Source organism: Metopolophium dirhodum, chromosome 7 (assembly GCF_019925205.1).
Source record: "Metopolophium dirhodum isolate CAU chromosome 7, ASM1992520v1, whole genome shotgun sequence".
Classification (NCBI taxonomy): domain Eukaryota; kingdom Metazoa; phylum Arthropoda; class Insecta; order Hemiptera; family Aphididae; genus Metopolophium; species Metopolophium dirhodum.
In genome coordinates, this window is record NC_083566.1 from 36,608,094 (window position 1) to 36,631,972 (window position 23,879).

The 23,879-nt window shown below is 26.3% G+C and overlaps 1 protein-coding gene across 2 annotated transcripts in view; it reads left to right on the top strand.

Annotated features, from left to right (window-relative positions):
• Positions 1–528: 528 nt before the first annotated feature.
• LOC132949272 (nose resistant to fluoxetine protein 6-like) overlaps positions 529–23,879 on the top strand; it is a 40,211-nt gene continuing 16,860 nt past the window's right edge. The window contains exons 1-3 of one of the 2 annotated variants that reach the window (XM_061020069.1): positions 529–619; positions 7,598–7,805; positions 19,612–19,823. In XM_061020069.1, the coding sequence (XP_060876052.1) occupies positions 614–619; positions 7,598–7,805; positions 19,612–19,823 (426 nt within the window). In that variant the 5' untranslated portion in view covers positions 529–613. The remainder of the gene's footprint in view (positions 620–7,597; positions 7,806–19,611; positions 19,824–23,879) is intronic. The other variant, XM_061020070.1, reaches the window with a different exon arrangement.

Below are 23,879 nucleotides of genomic sequence, written 5' to 3' on the forward strand. Positions count from 1 at the left end.
ATTTTATCATTAGCCAAAAGTTGGTCCCTAAATAAGTAACGTAGCTAGGGGGATGTTTTGTGTATTGTATTTGTGCCAAAAATATATTATGTATTATATGATTCAGATTTCTACAAAACTAGTTTGTCATATGGTTCTATTTCATATATTTTATATTTTTTAATATGAAAATATTAAAATATAAAATTAAAGACTACCCCCACTCCGCCCCCGCAAAAAAAAAATAAATACATGCCTGTCTTATACAATCGTCCGCTTACTCAAAATCTTAAATAATAAATATTATATATTGTAATATAAAGAACCAAATATTATTTATGATCATTCACACGATTTCTATTCAAGGTTTTTGTGAAATATTTAGTTTTATAATTATGCGAGTTATATCGTACCTATGTATAACACTTTTTTTCAATTTTAACTCAAAGAATGGAGGAAATCGCAAGGATGGTAATAAGAATAATATAGTAGGTGGTTGAGGTGGGGAAATTATTCTTGAACTTGGTCTTGATAATCGAACCGTAACCAGTTTTGGTGAGTCGTAGTTCAGTTGCCTTAGTGGACAGATCAGAGCTGTATCTCTTAGGTAAGAAACGTAGTGAAACAGGAAAAAATGCAAGTAAGTTACGCTTAAAAATTCACTTAATACTAATATCATAACAATTTTTTTAAATAATACTTAACTATGACATGAAAAATACAATAATAAAGAATAATCAACCGATTTTAATAACTTTAATATTATATGTTAATTAGGTACTAATTAGGTAGTATATATTGTGAATAATTTGTGTTAATCATAAATCTTCAATTAAAATATTTTTAAAAACATAATAAAATAAAATATTGTAATGTTATCGAGTATGATTGATTTATCAATCTATATTTTGGATTCTGAGCCATGATTATATTGATTTTATACAATTATGTATGTTTGTATACACGATAAATAGTCGATAAAATGCTTCGATATTTCACTTTGAGGGTAGTCTCTGAAAGAAAATTGAAAACTCAGTATTTTTAAAAACAATTAAAATAAAAACGGGAATATTTACACAAAAACGATTGATTTTTATTTTTGTGTAACTCAATGACAAATAACTGTTGCTTGCAATTTTTACCAAATGCTTATATTTGGTACTAGCACAAAGTGAGTTTTATACTCGAACAAACCTTATAGACGAAATGGTGCAAGAAAATGTGTGATGGATTATGATCTTTATTTTGTAATTTTAATTTAAAAATTTTACTTTTACACAGTACATAATATTATTATTAGACATTTCATATTTTCGATTTTTTTTTAGTTTTTTCAACATAGATATGTTTTTGGGCTGAATACATCTTTTTCTATACAATTCCATGTAACTATTATTTTTTTAAATTTTTTTTTATATATCTTTTTTTACTATTCAAGAGGATGTAACAAGTTGCCAACAGAGTGCATTAATAACACGATTTTTTTTTAAATTTAATTAAATTAAATTTTTTCTGTTATGGAAACATTCATTATATATATAGGTATTATATGATTTACATTAAACTTCTTTTACTCATCATGAAAATGTGTTTTCTTAATGCACGCTGTATCCAAAAAGCGACTGGTCAATTGAATAATAAAATTAGTAGTAATATAAAAAAAATAATAACATAATATAACAATATCCAAAAACATTTAAATATTTTATTTTCTATATTAATATTGTCGTTAACAAATTGTTCACTATTGCTAAAACCTTGAAAATGTATTTGAGGTTTCTTATAATCTGTATTTATATTTATTAAAAAATATTAAATATACATAGATACGATTTTTGTTATAAGAATTTAAGTTCAAAGTTTGACAAGATTTGTAAAAACCACATATATTTGTAAATAATTGTGTAGTTAAAATTTATGAAATCTTCAATTTAACACAAAGGTCTTTATAATTACTTGTATTGTAACTAAAAAATCTGGAAAAAATGTAGGCATAATTTTTTTCTTTAGACATTTTAAGTTAAAATTTGGACGATTAGATATTTAAATGAAGAATAACAATATTTTAGTTGATTGGTTGGAATTTAAAAAATATTATTGCTGGCTATTTGAAACTTTTAACGACTATAGTAATTATATTTTATACACACAATGACACTTTCAAAATATTTATATTAATTTTATGTTATTTCCTATATATAGTTAATACCGTATAGTAAAATAAATTACTAAATGATTAATAGCAATTTTATATAACAATAGGTTGACTACAGTCCCCGCTTATAATCGTTTTTCGTATGCAATTATTTACTATTGAATTCAAATTTAAGACATAGGTACATGAACCATGGATAAATTATAACTGTGACCTACTCTATGACGAGTTACACTAGACTCCAACAGTACAACAAAGTATTTACCTTCTTCCTCCCCCTTTCTTTTATTAAACCATAGCAGTAAATTAAATTAATATCAATGAATCGAACTATTTATTAATATAAGACTTATAACACTCATTAAAATGAAAGGGGTACAAGTTATTTGTATTATAATGTATGTATCTATTTGAATAATTTTTAAATAGGTTCCCAACTTACTGACCAATACCGAAACACCTAATATATATATAACTAAACAAAAAAATTTAAAAGTAATTATTAATTGCCTAAGTACTGTGATTTGAAAACTTTTTATTTGTTAATTTATTTACCAGTATACAAATTTTAACGGTATTTCCATTTTGTTATTGAATTTTTAATTAATTTATACTTATAAGTCAACAGCAGTTACTGCAATAAAAAATACAATAATTTCCTTATACATTGATTCGTGTTTGTAGAGTTGTAATTTGTAACGTCAATGCTACACACTAAAAATAATAAACGAGAATTTACAAATTTGTATCATGAAGGTCACGAAAAAATTTAAAAGATAAATCATGAGCCAGTTAGATTATCCGATTGACATTACAATAATATGACTCTATATACATTTAGATTTAGGGTAGTATTACTTATTTTGGGAGTTGACTAGTTGCCCCCCACGACTGTTATCGGGGTTTTAAAAATATACCAGTTGCCCTCAACCAAATGTTCCAGTTGCCCCCGACCGAATGTACCAGTTGCCCTCACATGTTAATATATACACGATTACAGTATATAGTCTGTAAGATAGGGGAGGTAAATTTACAAATAATAAATAAAATGATGTATACAAATAAAGTAAAATAGTATAAAATGATAGAAATAAATTCATATGATTACAATAATTACTAACAAAATAATATGAAAAAGTCAATAAAATAATAAATATTATAATTATATGGCATTCAATGTTATAATTTGTCAAAAAAAAAATACATTCTTTCGCTCCGCTCAGAATTTAAAAATAGTACTTATAGGTAAAATGATGGAAAAAAATTCATAATAAATAATATAATTATAATGACCGAAAATGAAGTGAAGTCATTTTCCAATTTCTGAATTTGGATCCATATTATCCGGCTTTAATCCTAATTGTATGCGTTTCCACCAAGTCATCACTCTGAGTTAGATGAAATCTGCACCTTATCTCGCTTTACACAAAGTAGGCTATTATTATTATTACAATTTTCATTTTAACCATATTATTTGTATAATATATTATTATATTTATTACAAAAATCAAAATTTGATTTAATCATTTTATACTATTTTACTTTATTTTTATAAATAATTGTATTTATTATTTGTATATTTACCTCCCCTATTTTAAGGGCTATATATTGTAATCGTGTATATATTAACATATGAGGGCAACTGGTACATGCCCCTTATTTTTAACCTTTCTGAGTTATGTATTGGTAAATACATTTCATAAATACCTAGGTACCTAACCTATAATTGTACAAATAACAACAACAAAAACTAATGGTATGTAAATAGAATTATAATATTCTTTAATTATTTTAAACAATACAACTTTTATTTATAATTTATAATATAAAATACCTAGGTGTACAATACATATTATTTCACATGCCTATATGAAACAAAGACATTCAAAAATTATTACCGAAATGTAGATGTTTAGTTCTGAATTTCTTTGAACTTCTCAATCGATATTTTGATGATAGTTGATATGTTCGTATGAATTATTCTACTACGAATAAAGATACGCGCACTTCAGTAAAAAAATACTACGCATTTAAAACATAATATCAACATACTAAAAAATTAAAAATACATTTTTATTTATTTTATAGTGAAGTATAATATTTCATATTTATCTATGACAGTTAATAATATTATAATATTATTTTCATACCTACTAATTTAAGATTTTCAATAATATTAGTCACGTGTAATATGGCGAGTAGTATTCATACAATAGGTGACTTAAGACGATGATTGGAATTACCTATACAATATTTCTATAATAAATGTTAAAAGCTAATGGCCATAGTCTCCGGGCTTAAGTTTAATAACAAAAAAAATGTATTACTGTTCTGAAAATTGCATAAATATACAGACTAATGTTCTTTGTTGTCTGTATATATTATATAAAAATGAATGTTTGGATGTCTGTCAAGATGTTCCTTTTGCATTTCTAAACAGCTGGACCGATTTTGATGAATTTTTTGTGTGTGTTTGAGTGGTTCCCGGGATGATTTAGATTCACGATTGCACCTGGTAGGTCCAAACCGAGGAGGTACTCAAACAAGGATTTTGAGATTTACGATAGAAATTTTTGTTGATAAATGGTTGCTGTTGGTTTTAATATTAATAATTAGTTGGCGTAGTGGCACTTCCATGCATTTAACTACAGAATATCCTCGAGTTCGAACCACGGTTACGGTGTACACTATATTTTTTATAGTTTTTTTCTTATTTTTACATTGTTGTTTTTTCTTCATACGATTATATGAATGTTTGGTATTTTTTTATTCATCGGATTTTAGTACAGCCAGATTAGAGTTTAGAATTTTGTATTAATCCGTCGTTGATTGAATTAAGTGAACTTGGTATAACTTTGATACTTTAGAGTTAAAGTGGTGGTACGCACCACGCGGGATCCGCGATTTACCGCAGGTAGATTCCCTACTTGATAATATATACTGCTCGCATAATCACTTGTGAATCTCACGGACAACACCGGTTTGGATGGCTATAAATTAAAATATAATATCATTTACACTTAAAAAGACTTTAATTCTACAGCTTGTTACACCCAACATGACTTGAACAATCACAATTTTTTCCTGGGAAACGCCAGGTAATTCAGCTGGTTTTGAATAACACATATTCAATTTTTGTTTCAATAATTGAAAATGTTGAAATTCATGAAAAACAAAAATTATTTATTTATTTATTATGACGTAGGTATGAATTCCTATAATATTATGCATATAGCATACCTAATACTTGTAATTCATATTACTTATCATTCAATTTCATAGACTTTACATAGGAGTTTATTGACTTTATATTTCAAAATTCAAGCATAAAAATTAAAATATATTACAACATTTTTGATTCATGAATTTTAGTTTTAATTTTTAAGATAAAAAGCGGGTAAGTGGGTAATGCTCTGCTGTAGGTTCATTTGGTGTCTAGAGAGTCACTGTAATGGATGTGTTAAATTTGAATTCAATAATCATTGTATACGATAAACGATTACAAGCGAAGACTATCAGCCTATTTACAAAGTATCTTTTATGATATTGTTGTGATTAAAGTATTTCATTTTACTATTAGGCATTCATTTTTGCATTATTATTGCAAGATAACTTTTTTTTAAAAAATGATCAGGATAAATCCATTAAAATATAGTTTAAATATAATTACATTATATTATCTGCGGGAAGTGTTTGAGACCTATATGTACATAGTACGCATTACTATATTATATTCAATAACAGTATTCATATAAGAAATTACAATTTAAAAAAAATTTATAAAACTATAAATTAATATATTTTTTTAAGAAGTATGTATTTAAATGTATACATTAATATCTATAGGTATTAAACGGAACATAAGTATTAAAATAGTACAGTAGTACCTTCTAACCTTTTCGTAAATAAAAAGGTCATTATACACTAATTGCCTTCGATGATCTGTAGTTCATAATTATTATAATATAAGAGTCACAACTCACAATGCAAGTACCTATACAATTAAGTAATGATTCATAAACTTAACTAAAATAATATACCATGTGAATAGGTGAATTTATGTACACATAATATATTGTGTTATAAATAAATCATAAAAATTTAATTTACAGTTACATCTATTTCATCTATTTATTAATATATATTAAAAGAATAACAAAATTATATTATTGAATCATTTGAATGTATTGAGTTTGACAAAAAATATATTTTTAAAAATGATTATTAGTCTTCTATTTATCTTCAATAATTATAAAGTAAACATCATAGTTTTTTAAGTCTATGAGAAATTCATACTAATATAGTAAGTAATATTATTTAAAAAAATAACCAAATTAAATTTATGCTATGTCAAAAACGTAAAACTTAGGTACAAGATCCCACATGAGTTGTTCTTTTAGCAATTTAAAAATATTTAAAATACATAAACACTATTTTTTTTTATAAGTGATTGAAAGTTCAAATTTTAATAAAATTAATCAACATCACGAAAATGTACAAATTATTTTGTAGTTAAAAATGTATAAAATGTTAAATTTGTTTACCTAAGACTTGAAAATTGAATAAAAGGTTCCTCATAACTCATAAGTAGTGAATACTGAAACAAAAAAATCTTTTTATTTTTATTTATTTGAAAATTTACACTCTGTATTTGTTAACACAATATGTAAAAAAGATGTCTGTCATAAACATATACATAATATTATAAAACAACAAATGATGCACAAGATGAGGGAAGTCAGCCAGAACCTTCCTAATATTAGTTTATTAAATCAATATTATTTTAATAGGTCACAGTAGCGACGCCTCTTGATGCGGCGTGGTGGGTTGTCAGGAAGAGTCGTGATAATAGATGAGGGACTAAAGGGTTAGGCTGGTGTTAGAGTTTGAAGTGAATCCTGTTATAATATATTTTGTTTAGTTGGTCAACTGTTGCAATTTTAAAATCTTTGTGTAAGGTTTCATTCGTTACGTACCAAGGGGTCGAGGCTATTAACCGAAGATTGGTGGACTGAAAGGCTTGAACGGTGTGGTTTTAAGAAGGTTTTGGCGTATCCCCAGATTTACATACTATACGTCCAAATGGACCAAATCTATACTACTCAGTCTGAAAATTTGATTAATTAATCATCTAACGGCTGTACCTATCTATTGCTGCTAGTTCCATTGAAAACACATTTCCGACTAATAGAAAAGACATGGAATTTTTTTTTTACCTCACTATATAATATACAAATTTACGATTGCAGATTTTACAAATGATTAGTACCTACCTAAAATTAAACTTAATCTAAATATTGTATAAAATATTATGCTACATTTTAAAGGTTCTGCACTACGATCGATATAACCAATACAATTATTCAATTTAAATCTAAAATAAGAATACAATTAATATGAATTCATTAAACTATACTTATTTAACTGTTTTTTTACATAATAAATTGTTTAATTTTGTTTCAGAAACGTATACCGTTATCCAATAAAATGGTATATCGTTTTGCAGTATTTGCGTTATTCCTAGTCAGTGTCAACGCATCGTTGACAGGACCTACGAATATATTACCGACGTTACCAAATGCAATTATAAAATCAGAAAATTCTCAATGCCAACATGATAGCTTAAAGCTAAAATTGGATCTGCAAAATATGACTCTATGGGCACAACAAAGTAAGTTTTTTATAGTTAAAATAATATAATAGATATTTTATTTTCAACAATTATTTTATTATTACATTTAATAATAATACAATAATATGTTAGACGTTGGTGATGCGTAGGTATTATATTGTAAATAGTGAATTTTTTACAAACGATGTTATGCAGCTTATATTATTTCAAGTAGGTAACTATATATCTATATATATCTTATATGCTTTTTGTTTAATTTGCATATTTGAATAATTCGTAATTAATGATATAAATATTGAGAAATATGAGTTTTTGATTTCTTTAATTACTATTTACTTAAACTGTTGGCGCCGATGTAGCTTCTGCAATTATATAAAAGTGATCATTCACGCTGAATGACGATTCGCATCAATATATAGGGAAATTGATGGTCAAAAAATATAGCCTATAGGTAATTAAAAGGCACCAATTTGAACAACAGAGTACATAATACAATATACATTAGGTGCCTATATTATGTATCAATCATAATTAGTATTGACTCGTAATCGTGATTACTAACACTATGTTGTTAGTTTAATAAGTTATAACTTTAATATATTGTTTGTTGCCTTTAATATAGACGTACCTATATTGATTTTATATTATTATTTCGTGAGTGTAATATATAATTATAATTATTATCATTATATAAAGGAATTTCATACTATAGTAATTATTAGTGTTAATTATTAACTATTATCTTAATGTGTTCAATGTTTACTATCGTTAATTTTTTAGGCAGTTTCACGGTTTTAACAACTGGTTAGGTATATTTTCTTTTAGAATCATAATAATTAATTACGTACAGTGGTGGTCAAATAATTTTATCACAATGGGATGTGGCCGATTTTTTAATATACACTATTTAATCATTAAAAATATAATTTATGGTTATCATTTTATTCCTATATATTATATTGAAAAAATTTGGGGGATCCACCGACTATCCCTTCTTCCTCCCACTGTTTGACAGTTTGACCACCACTGATTATGCGTAGATACTTCTTAATATACTCATGAATTTTGATTTTGATTAATTTTTTTTTTTAATAGAATTCTTTATTGTTTTACTTGATAATTACTTATGTAGTTATGTATATTTATTAACATTTTAATAATTACCTATTAAGCATTCGTAGGCAATGTAGTTATTTGGGTTTGTCTGTATGGGTGTGTTCAATGTAAAACGATAAAACCATAATTAAGTACTATGTACACTGTACAGGGTAATTATTTTATCATTACGGGTATTTTTTGGTTTTGGAAAATTTAACTCGGAACTATAAAGTTAAACGACAAACTATAAATTGGGTGGAAATAGTTTTGACTGAAATTTATATTATAGTAACGTTGAGAATTTTTTAAATATCAAAACCACTGTCATAATGGATCAAAACGTTGATGAACGCCCTTTAATTTAGTTGATCCACGATTTGCATGATTTTATTTAATAATGACAATGTCTCGACCGAACAGCCTGCAAGTTACTAATTTATATATGCTAATCATCGGAGCAAATAAAACCCATACAAATCCAAAATGTCGATAAAGAGGGGGGGAGTGACTGAATAAATGTTTGCACAGACTGCTCCCTCGTGTTATTTTAATTTTAAACATGTTCTGGTGCCAAGCAAATTCCAAACATGCTAATCTCATGCTAAATATTTAGAAAATGATTTTTTTGAAATTCATAATATTGGAAGTACGGTACGCTGCCATAAATTTGTACTCTAAACCGAGGTTTTAATGGTCATATTGTGAGAAAATTTAAAATTGTGCTAAAAAAACCTATTGGTTGGCATGCTCACATTATGCAGACGCGTGTGGTTTTACAGGGTGGGTAAATAGGGGGCATGTCATTCCAATATATTATTGTTAAACAGGCATACAGTAACGTCTGTTAAAATAGTTAGACGTCTACAAATGACAATCCGATTGAAATATATTCAATTACAATAGTATTTGGATACTTTTTGAAGTATAGACATTTTTTTTTTAATTTTAAACAGTATTAGTTTAAAATCATTTATTTTATGAGTATTTTTAAAAGATTTAAATAGTAAATATTAATATACCTACCTCATTCTGTACTCGTGAGTCGTGAAGTATGCTACCTACCAAAAACTGTAACAAGTACATTACGGTAATCCAATTAAATAAAAGTGTAACATATATCTAAGAATATGGCATTATGTATATTGAAAATATCACAGTATGTAAATCATAATTTTCAATCATTTTTAAAATCATGTTTTTCAGTAGGTTTGTACCTCCAGATACGTTACTCCTAAATTTGTATGTATCAAAAATACGAAACTATTTGAAATAATAAAATTTTGATAATATTTAAGTAAAATATAATACATAATGATATCACGTTTAGCTTTAATTTACAATTAAAATTTCGTTTATATGTTAATTACACATAAGTGTTTAGACACTATCTGTGTCTGTTTTAAATAATATATTTTGGGCGAATAAAAATAATATTGTTTTCAGTATTTGATACAATAATGGCAATGATTTTATTCAGCCGCTCGGCTAAAATTTAATATAATATGATAATATGTGTATTCCGATCGCAAAATAAAATTGACAAACTAGTTTTTTCTTAGGTAACATTATGTGGCGTCCGTTCATTGACCGCAACGCAGTCAGCTGATGCCGAAATCATTTTCGCGCATCATAGGAACGTATACGTATATGTTATCGTATCTGCGCACCTATACGCAGAATCTAACCATAATAACCTAACCCTGTTACATTATGACCTAACCTTATCTCACAAAACACTGCTGAAAATTCAAACAAGTGCAATTTATTCCGTTAACCCAATAGTCTCTGACTGAGGCACATTTTCAGTCAATTGTCGTGTGTTTTGTATGACGTGTAATACGAATAGCAGGCGCTTACAAGTTACAAGACGTTTACAACACTGTATTATTATTGTTGTTATCTTCATAGTTATTATTTTATATATTACGCGTTTTTTTAAACGTGAGCTCATATTTTATTCATGAATATTCTCATTAATTACAACTTAAGCAGAATATGGAATTAAAAATATACGTAGCAATTTAAAAATAAAGTAAACACCTATAGAATCACTACCATGGTATAAATAATATAAATTTTACATTACAATTATAATAACGATTTCGGGAAATTAGTACACTACACTGCACATCGTAGACAACGTACGTAATGTAACATTGTTCAAAAATCGGTTGTTTGAAACGCGGAGCAAGTAATAATAATAAACGGTTAGTATTATAATATATAAACATTTAAATAATTATTCAAAAGTTAAAAAAAATACACTGTCCAGATATGCGTGCTATTTATAGCCTATCTATTTATTTATAGGTTAATTAGGGTACCTACTAATTAAGAATTAAAAAAAAAAACATAATGCGTAGATCGAATATGTCTACTACAGTAACTTGGCGGAACAGGCATCACAAATTCGGCCGAGGCCGCTCGAGGGTATCCTATGTATTATTGTAACTTACTAAGTATATAATTAATTTTATAATAATTCAATGCACTAATACGTTATAAATGTATTATAGTATAACAAACTATACATGCATAGATATAATGCATGTAATGTTTAATGCTATATTATTAATTGTTCTGTTTCTTTGGGATCTCTTCATGAATTTTTTATAACTTTTAAATTACAGTTTAAAATACCAAATAATTATTATCCACCTCCATAGTTTTTGCGTATCAGTTCTGTTGTATATAAAATAACAGTAAAATTTAGGTGTGTCTACCTGATTACTTATTTATAAATATAATAATACGGAAGTTATTCAAAATCTGATTTTTGGAATTATTATATATACTCAAAGAGTGTCCTATGGAGATACAAATTACCATTTTTCAAATGTGAACTGTCTTTTTCTATTGTAAATTATTTAGCGGATAATTTATCTGAAAATGTTGATGTTTCAAAATCAAAATTCAAACTAGTTGTTTTTTAAATATTTAATTTTGTGTAGTGAGGAAATAGGTTTTTCCTCTATAATAATGGGTTTGTGAAGATTATATGGGTTATAATGGTGAGCTAACAATTTTAGTAATTAATATTAATCTACCAAAATTTAAATTTTGTAAAAATGGTCCAAGTATAATAAACACTAGATCTAATATGGTAAAATTACTTAGGTATTTTAATATTATTTATATTATGTAAAATCAGTTTTATCTTTAGCATTAACAGTTTTATATAACTTAAAAACTACTCGTTCGAATTTTTAATTATAGATACATCAAAATTTTCTAAAAAAAACTATCCACCAAATAATTTACAGTAAAAAATGGGTTTTTTTTTTGAAAATTAGAAGTTTGTATCGCCACAGAACACTCCTTAAGTAGTACATGAATTTTAAAATATGGCTTAAAGTATATTTCATAATTCCATAAATCAGAATTTAAATTAATTCATTATTAAATAAAAAAAGGGGGGAGAGCATGTTTGGCTTGTAACTCTGCATACCATACGGTGGTAGTCTAAATAAAAAAATTAAAGAATATATCACTATATTATACCATTACAATAATCTATACATATAGGTATATGGTCGAACGTATCCTGACTGACTAACTGATCAACGCAGAGCCTTAACTTATGATAGCTAGTAACTTGAAATGCTTACAACATATTCGTAACACCTCGAAGTGGTGCGCTAAGTTTAGGTAATTATTTAAAAATTCGAATTTAAAGAGATGCTCAATGCATAGTTACACAAGGATTTTGAAATTCACAATGGAAATATAATTTTTTTTGTTTATGGGTTGACATTGGTTACAGATTATAATAGTAGAAATAATTTTTTTAAATATATAAATGCTTGCCACTGGTTACATAAAATTGTTATTATGATTATGATTGGAAATACTTAATTTTAAGATGTATTTGTTATTTGGTCGCTATATTTTTTACTCGGACGCATTAAAATCATAACCGCATATTTGTTTATTTCTGCTAACAATATTGATTACTCGTAAGAAAAAAAAGTTATTTATTATAGTTTATTACTATCTGCCGATAAAAATTATATACATTTTTCTATTTTTCTATTTTTCAATTTTTTTTTTTTTTATTGAACACTATAACTTTAAATATTAAATAGATAACAAATTTAATAAACATTGTATCATATTATAAAAGTTATCATTTTTTGTGAGCAACGAAGTGCACAGGGTCAGTTAATATAGTTCTATCATAGCTGAAATCTTGCTTCTGTATTATCGTTCTAATTTTAAGATATCATTTTCACACAGTAAAATCTTTCAAAATGATATGTTAATAATATTTAATTTATAATTTATTTAATTTAATTTTTTTTTTATTGGGTGACCCGCGGCAACATAGGCCATTGGGTATGGGGGAGGGTACTGTAGGTTTTTAAATTGGGTAGGTTGGTACACGTGTGTGTTGTGTTTTGGCAGAATTTCTAATGGGGCACCCGTAGGTTTCTGCCGTGCCCCGGGTGGCGGGATGGCCGCACTTGTTCTCCGGACACCGTGATTTGCCCGAAGAAAAATGCCGCCCGCGGCCGAGGTATCGAACTCGGGTCGGACACTCCATCCCCCCTATAATTTATTATGAAGACACTTATAATCGTTTTTAATTTTCATATGCAATCGTTTGAATTGGGTACATATACAACAACCCTGAAGGCCGAAATCAATGTCATACCAATTAAAATAATATTACAATGTCAATGACATTCGTGTAACGTTTCGTTTATATGCCACGAGGAATAAATTAATAGTCTTTTTAAACTGTATTTAAAATACATTGGTAGCAAAAGTTTTAAACTTAGATTTCCAACTATAATAAGTTAACTATTATGTCGTTGATAATTTTTATTGTGTATATTATAATATTTTATATAATAAAAAAGTGTATTTATTTACTTAGTTACATAGGTACCTACTTAGTACTTAGTATATTAAGGTAAGTATGTATGGATTAAATAATTTTTAAAGTAGTGCTGAGACAAATTAATTCTTATCCAATGATAAATCCAGCGATTCTTAACATTTACAAATTGTTTAATTCTTTAAGAGTTTCAACGATGTGTATTTAGTAGTCTATACATAATATATTATAAACCGTATGAATGTATAAAAATATATAGATAAACTTTCTGATGATACAACTACAACAATTGTTATCATAAATAAATATTTGGATTTATACTTTTACACATTTGAAATTTGTAAATAGTTTTGAATACTTTAATGTACACTATGTCCAAACCTTCAAACAACCAAGCCCAAGTTATGGTTAATAACTGGCAAAAGTATAGTTATATAACTTAAATTATAAACGAGTAACTGATATTATACTAAGAAAATTTTTTTTTTATTTATATGCATAAAATTTGCATATTTAAGTATGTTAGATTGTAATATTATATTCTCAAGAAGAGATATGGAAAGCGAGATAGACGACTGCTATAACATCTGCGAGGATATAGAAAACTGAAAGGTTTAGTAAGCCGTTAACGGTCAAGAAGTTACCGTTAGTGTTGTCAACTGCAAGGCGTGCTAACTGCCTACCGTGGTTCAATTGAATATCATGTACAAAATAAAATACTATGCATGTCGCATGTGCATCGTGCATTCAAAGGTGTGTCGGAGTATCATTTGAAAGGGCGATAACAGATAATATATTTGTAATTAATGCTGAGTTTGTCTCTGCTATATAGATAATCATAGTCCGCTTTTCACATAAATGTATTTAAATTTGTAGCATAATATGTATTTTTGTAGGCAAAACGGCGTTTCATATCTTCGTACAACCCCTGTGGTAATATTAACATAATATTCATAATCCGTCGTTAACTTTAATTTACCAATACGTAGGTCCAACCATTCCAAACCAAACCAGATGTCACTTGAACGTCAACGCTTTTAAAACCATTGTAGACTGTCCGCCTTACTAATCAAATTCTAAATATATCTACGGTTACCGACTTGAAAGCGAACGTAAATGTACAGGTACCTTAATGGCTAAATATAATACATCCAATGAAATAAACAGTTATTAAACAACTGGACAACTTGTTCGAGAAACGGGTTGAAATACCACTATAGTTTCGATACTCGCGGACTTTCTGTTTTCATGCCAATGGCGTAATCCGGTTAAAATACATACATTATAGGTACCTCGTACCTAGCTAATTATCGTGCAATTTTCTCGATGGATTTGGTTGGTTAAATACATTAATTTATCAATGTCTTGAAGTCTTTTAATAAATTGTGTGTTCCTACTTCTATTATTGTTAATAGTCTAATACATTTATTCGGGGATATTTTGATGACATTTTATAAAGATAATGTTTTAGGTATGATAACATGTCGTTAGAATGGTCAACCATCATGTAAAATAACACGTATTACTGTGATAAAACTGTACCCGTTATTGTGTTTTAATTTTTTTCAATAATAAAACGACAACTCCGTAAAATGCTTAAAATGAAATAGGTAACGGATTAAATATTATAATAAAGTAATAGCACATTTATAAAGTTACCATAGAATATTATTTGCTTAACAAACTTGTGTCTTAAATTTTTATTGTTAAAAATACTTTTTTCAAATCAATTACAAATGTGGATAAATTGAGTTGTAGTTTTTATTACAGTGCATTCTGCTAATTTTTATTGAGGCAATTGAATAACATAATTTTGTTAAGCCCTCTAGGTACATGCTTTAAAATTATTATTAAAATTCCAACTACACTTTTTATTAAGAGCTAAACGAGAATTGTAGTAAATAGTTTTATGAATTATTTAAATATTTTATGTATACATTATTTTGATCGGATGGAGTGTTTAGAAACTTTAAAATACCTATCCCTTTTGTTTCGGTAGAAAATCTAATTTATTTTACACTTTGTTTTTCGATTTTATCATTTTTGTTTATTTTTAAACATAAACAAAAACTTAAAAGGAGCTGATGTGTTATGGAAATTTAAGAAAACGTTATTTAACTAATCTTTGTTCAGAATCGATTTCCGAAAGTGATGACTTTTTATTGTTTATAAATATATTTAATATTACTAGGCACACATCATATAAAATACGCTTGGGACGTACTTGGGACGCACATCGAATGTTCATTTTTTTTAAAGTTTAATTTAAGTTTTAGCTAACCTGTTTAAAGTCTATAATATTATTATGATTTTACGGCTAGGACTTCTTATGCATTAACATATTTTTTCCTTTTATCCAAAGACATAGGTTGTCAGTAAAGTATGTGTACGGTTAGGTTCAGACTGAATTAAATAAAACAATTTTTATTTTGCATATCTAATATAATTTTGAGTTTTTTAATATTTATTTAAAAAAAAACTTGACAATGTATGAAAACGTACCTATTTATCTAAAAAAAATTTGTAAGTTATTATTGTTTTATCTGTCCTAAATATACTATTTATAAACTGTCATAATTAGTTTTATAGATAATTATATCGAACAAAAAATAAGATTTTATCTTGACACGTTTGCTGTGTCCGTCAGCTATAGCAGAAAAAGCGAAGTTTTTCGCGGTGCGTCTGTAGGCTATATGGACAACGTGTAGGCATCTAAACAGTGTGTACGTTGGATATAGCCAACATCAGGTCTATTGAATTAAATATTGTGCTGTGAAATGGTGACGCACTACGTTAATGTTTTTATTTGTAAATACGCCTCTACAGAAAATTCTTGTTATTTTAGTCCACTCCTTTTTTAAATAACTATTTATGTTAGTCTTTTTTGGAAATATTAATTATATTCGAATTTGTCGCGTTCCTAGTAAAATATAACACGCCTTGAACGTGTCACAATACATTTTTTGACTGATTAGGCTTGATATTCAGTGCAATATAAATAAATATAAATATTTATACAAAAAATTTTGAGGAATGCCCAAGTTCAAAGTGGAGGTGTTAAATACGACAATTTGTTGAAGAATTTTCAAACAAAATTTTCAAAACAGATAGTGTAATACTTAATTATATATTATTTTCGATCAATTTGTATTTAATAATTAATTAATGTTTGATTGAATATATAATTTATTTTTTTTTTGGTTCCTACTTTTGATCATATAGATGATTTTATTTTCTATATATGGAATAAAATATATTAGATTCTAAGCGAAGCGATTAATGTATTGATTTTACAATGATGTGTGTTTTTTTTTATTTATTTGTGGCTGTCATCACCTTTTAAGACAGTAAAAGTGCTTGGATTTTCTTAAATAATTATCAATAAAATTGTATTTGTTGGGTAAAAAAGCGTAAAATTTTAATATAAGGCTCCTGTAATATAGTTCTAAAAGCAGTTAAAAAATATTAAAAATACATTGGCACAATTTTTTTTTATAATCATTTAAAGTTCAAATTTATAATTTAATAATTTATTTTGTAGTCAAAAATTTATAAAATGTTTAACTTTCATAGCTAAGGATTGAAAATTTAAAACAAGGCTCCTCATAAATAGGTTATATATAAATTACTTTATTCACAATAATATCATGAAATATACTTGGTAATATCATAGGCTGACTGACCGTTTTCGCTCAGATTCGTTTTTCTAATACAATGATATTATATCATTGAATTCAAAATTAACACCATTCATTACAGTGACCCACTTGTAACCTACTGTACAGCAGAGCGACATCCAATTACCCACCTTTTTTTTTTTTGTTGAAATAATACATTTTTAAAATTTTAAAATATTATTAATTTGTTTCTTTTGAACAAATATCATCGTTGTAAAACAATATTTATTATAATTTAAATATTTTTAAATAGTATTTAATGTATCGTTTAATATGATCTGCAAAATTAGGGCTAGGATTTATAAAGGTACAATAAAAAATGGTAAAATTCGCATTTCATTTTTAAAAACATGCAAATAAATATACATTTTAAATTAAATCAAACATTATATAGTTGTTATATAAAAACTGATCACAAATACAATTAAATATTTGAAAATTATTTTTGAAAATTTTGTTAGAAATTTCTTCAACAAATTATCATATTTATTAACACCTTTACTTTGAACTTTAAGCATTCCTCAAAATTGTTCATTTAAAGTATATTGCACTGAATGTCACGCCTATTCGCTGCGTCAAAAATGTATTGTGACACGTTCACAATGTTACTCACTAAATGTGTCATACGTACAAAGTTTAATATTTTGTATATTTTACTCGGCAAACACGCGTCCACAAGCCTGATAAGATAAATATCTTAATTAATATATTGTATTTAATATACATTTATTATATAACCGACCACGACAGCTTATAAAATATATGTAGGCAGTAGGCACCTAGTATATTTACGACAAATAAACAATAATTACAGATAAATTATATTAGATGAATACGATTTCTTTCGTAATTGTTTTCAATTAAATATTCATAAACTCTACATTTTCAAAATAAAAACGGTTCTATTTAATTCAGTATGACCTAATCCCGGACATAACTGACAATCAATGTACTTGGATTAAAGGATATTAAATACCTATGCAAAATGCTAATACATATAGAAATCTGAGCCCTAATAATAATAAAGATAAGTACTATGGGCGTGCTCTCAGTTTGTATGAGTGCTTTCTTTTTAATGCATAGGAAATTTCCCTTTAACGAGGGATATAATATTTGGTAGCCGATGGGAATTTGTTTATTATAATGCGTACCTACTTATGATATTGCACAATATTAATAATTAATATTTACACGACCACACACATAGTATTTACAATTTGATATTTGCTCAACCTCGTTAAGAGGACATCGTACCCGTATGTTTTGTCACCGTCATTAAAATAACGTAAAATGTCTACGTAGAGCACTACTCAATATTTTTATATGTACATTTAATAATGTAATATATTAATCTACTCTAATATTAAAAATGACAATGAAAATTAGATTATTTTAAACGTAAAATTTGCTGTGTTATGCATTAGTAAGTGGAGACGACATTACACGGTGATCACCATGCCGTCAATTCAATAAATATTAATAACTATATTAGTTTGAACTTTTGAAGCTTTAAATAAAATTAAACGGCCGACGTCAAACCATTGACTATTCACTCTTTAAACACATTAAAATATTAAATTAATATAATTAGATAGTATGTAATAATAAAATAAACAAGAAAATATATGTTTCGATTTTTGACCAGATCCATTTATGAAACTTGTAATAATATCAAAATACCACTTTTCAAGCATGTCAATTTTCTGGGTTTAAATACATTTTTTTAAATAATTATTTTATAATATAGGTAATTATTTTATAAATATTGGGTCTTGAAAATATTAATTTTATATGATTTATAAAATATATATTATGAAAAAAGCTTTATTGGTTTTTAGAAAAAATTGTTTTTTGTTGATATTTTTGTTAGGAGTTCAGAAGTAGGTACAAGCGGACAATTTTTAAAAGAATCGAATTCAGCGTTAGATTCAGATGTACCTATATACATTATATATCATAATTTAATACATCATAATATACCAATAAAAAATGTCTAATTATCAATGTCAGATTATAAATCATTTTATACATTTACCTAGCCATATTAAATAACAAAAGAAGTGTAAATAAAAATAATTTAAAACATACTATCATGATAATAAGTTACCATAGCAACATATTATCAGAATGGACAAATTAAAATGATGATGGACGTATAAAAGGGTTTCCGTTCACTGACAGTATAGAATCCCTAAAAATCTAATCATACTATTATTATATTATGTTCTAGTGTGGGATGCATCAGCGAAACAAGCAGTGGGTCTGTTGTCGGGAAACAGATTCCAGTTAGGAGACTTTGACGAGTGCCTGCAGGTAGCTACACCTATTAAGGCCCAATACTGTCTCGTTGATGTCAAACTTGATGTGCCGTCTCAATATTCCTATGCCGACCCACTGACTAGAGAATATGATCCGTTATTACCAGCTTGGCATAAAATTTACGTAAGAAAAGTTTTTTCAGCTTCTAGTGGTGAATTAAATCCACAAACAGTACATACTATACCACTATTTTGTTATTTTGTTACCAAAATATAATCGACCATAAACGTTATCGCTTATAATATATATAATTTATGATTTGTTTCGTATAGATTTTATATTTTACAATAGCTGCTGTCATCATATCATAGTATTATATTCACTTTATTACATTATGATATATTGATATTAGTATAATTTTTAATTTATTTAACCTAATAAGGATATTTCAAACGTATACTGTTTGTTTTCTATCTCCGACTCGTGTCCACGTGCAACGTAAAAAAAATTGTCTTCAGCAGAATCAACTTTATGTTGAAATCTTCAATATTTTACAATTAATTGACGTATTATCAACGTTAAATAGAAGAACATAGTCAAGCCTAATCTCATAGACTTTTAGATTCTGAGCGGAGCGAAGAAGCTATAGTGGTTTTACAATGGTGTTAATTTTTTTCGATTTTCTCAATAATTATTTAATGTCACGGGAAAACCACCAACGAATTACAAAACACCGCTAAAAATAGGATTTTAATTTCTAACGCTTTGTTTATCACCATAGAAACGAATAAAAAATGATACTATTATAATATCAATTTAACTTACAGGCTATAATATATAATATCAATATAAAATATCCAGACTGACAAACCGTCTCCGCTCAGAATCGTTTTTCTTATACAATGATATTATATCATTGAATTCAAGTTTAATACAATCCATTATACATTGACCCACTTGTAACCTACTGTACAGCAGTGCGATATCCACTTACCCGCTTTTTTGGGTAATATAGTAATTTTAAATTGAGTCATGGACATTTTAAAATTGTCATGTTTTACATACCTAGTTATGAATTTATAATTCACTAAACAATTTACAATTAAAATATCAATATAGATCTATGAGTATTGAGCTGCCATAGAAAAGTTTTAAAAATAGGTCAATTTACTCTAATAATAAAGCTAAAAACACATTGTTGATCCTGCTGAAAGTACATTTTCAATGTTGCGTATGGGTTAAAAAGAGAAAATAAATAATTGCTGATATTCTCTATTTAAAGGAAACAAATTACTTCTTACATTTTTATTAAAATATTAATATTGATGAATTGTCTACAAAAGTAAAAGTTGTGGTTAAATAACAAATAGGCACATATCATGTTTTATGTTACAAAAATTAAGAGGTTTGTAAGCAGTCGTATAAAAAAACCAGACAAATAATCATGTAAAATCAATGAAAACTAGTTCACCTAATAACGCACATGTTATTTTGTATATAAAAGTTGTAACTGATTTTTAAAATGAAATATTATGGTTTCATCGAAATAAGGAATACCTAGTCATAAAAATAATAAAATTATAAAAATAGTCACTGGATAAGTTAACCTACCTAACTTTAAATTTAAGTCCTTCAACACCCTAGTTCGATTTATAAAATAAATATTGATGATTGTTGCTCACCTCAACCTTCTGTCGTCCTCGATAAGAAAATCCTGTTTTTATCACAAACTTTACATATGTACAGTACTACAGTGTAATCAACCCATTGAAAATCAACAATGAATAGTGATATGTCATATGACATTCATCTTATCAAACATACCATATTAAAATTAATAAAATAACTACCTACAACTGATATTTAAATATGGTAAATCGGTAATATTGGCAATCTTATGTCATATATTGGTATGGATCTACTACTAAACTAGTCGCTGAGTAAGTATAGCGTATACTATACACCCTATAGGTTAGTACCTACCTACTTAGTAGGTACAGTATGGTTTAAAGTTAACTATTTTATAACTAATTTACAAGAAGTTCAAAATATAGTACTTAAGCTGTAATTTACTTTTATCTATGACCTTTAGGTTTCCTTTAAAATTTTTTTATTCAATACAGACCATGATTATACTCATAAATAGCTCGTTTATTAATGACAATTAGGGATGGGGTTTTTATGACCTTAAACACACTATATAATGTATGCAAATATGCCTAAAAAATATCCATAAGGCAATCAAATATGACATTCTGAAGTGTATTAAAAATGTTATTATTCTTTATACATTCAATATTCAAAATATGTTTTATAAAGTACTCATTTTCATTATAATTAATATTAAGTTTAATAAAATAATAACCAATTATTTTTAAAAATGTAATTCATTTTTAATTTTACATAATAATATTAAATTAAATTTGCTATTCATTTTTAATAAAAGGTATTTAATACAGGAAGATTTACCAAGCATATTCACCTCTATTTCTTCCTAAAATAATAAATTAATTTAAATTCTGAGTATTCGAGTTTTTTAATTTACAAAAGGACCAAAAAAACTTCAGGCAATATATAAACTTTCTATTCAAATATAAACTAATGATTTTTTATGAAAATGCTGATTAATCGCTAATTCAATATTTGAATATAGTATTATTGAGTTACCTATTAAAATGTATATTCTATATACTAAGGATAATAATCCTAAAAAATGGTTTTTCAAAATGTTGAAATGTATTTTATATTTAATCTAATGGTTACCTATTATAGATTCTGACACAAATAATTTGTTTAAATATAATTTTTGGCAGAAACTGAGTATAATTTATAAATTGGCATGGCATTGATGAATGTTAGTATCAAACTTTATAAGAGATATTTAGGTACCTACAACGCTATAATCCTAACAAAATTTTCAGATATTGAAATATCTCTAGTAGATATAAAATGTGAAGTTTCAAAATAAATAGTTAGAATAGATACAAAAATGCTTAGATTTTAAAATTCAATATTTCGTCTGGTAGAAAAGTAAATCCATATAGAACTTGAAGGGTTCTAGTAAAATATTTCCATTGGCCATTAGTTACTTTTCTTAAAAATTCAGAAAAAATGGGAAAAACAAGAATTTATATTCGATACTAGTTTTCGATAAAATCAATAAACATATGTGTTGTTAATTATTAATTTGATCAAACAACAGCATTAATCACATTATATTATAATAGCATAAAATAATTTTAACGAAACAAAAAGTTATTTTGAATTACTATTAGGTTGAAGGTTATGTTATTTTGTGCATCTTTCTTAACTAAAATCACAATTTATCCAACTACTAATTAATGAATATTGGCCTGGTTGGTGCTTTGTGGTAATTCTCTTCGTTCAAATCGTATCAACCTGCAATGAAAAAAAATCCCAGCATTCCTGCATTCCTTCAATTTTTTTTGCTCTAACTCTTTTTTTATATTTTATATTTTATATTTTTTATTTTTTATTTATTACGGAAATAAATTCCAATTAAAGTTATTTTTTTCGTATGATATGTATATAATTATATAATATTATATACGTACATTATCAGTAATTTATGTATAACAATAATAATAATATAAATAAGAATAATAATAATAATAATAAAAAATAAATAAATAGGTATTAATATCATACATTATAATATTTAAATTTATAAAATAAAAAAAAAATTAAATAAAAACAAGATATTTGTTATGTTTTTATTGAACTACAGTAGGTACTTACCTAATTTGTTATGTATTTCTTAAAACATTTTCCATAAACATATTTAAAGAATTACAAAAAAATCAATATTTTTTATTGAGTTACCTGTGGACATTAAAATATTGGATGGAGAATTTCGCTTATAATTTTTAGTTGAATGTTTTGTGTGGAATAAATTTAAGGATCTGTAGTAGTTTATTGGATTTATTTTAAAATTTATATTTTGCAAGAATTCTGGACAATCAATCATATTATTTAATTATTTAAATAAAAACTTTAATTTAATTTGCATAAATCGTTGTTCTAGCGATTGTATATTAAAAAAGTAAAAACGGATTGTAACATTATAGTCAGAATGGGGTGCTCTATAAACAAAACATTGATAACATAAAAATCTGATAAAATTATTTTGAATTTTATTTAAATCTTGACTTTGTGTTACTAAATATGAATGCCAGATTAGGAGGGCATAATCAAAATGTGAGCGGATTAACGAGTAGT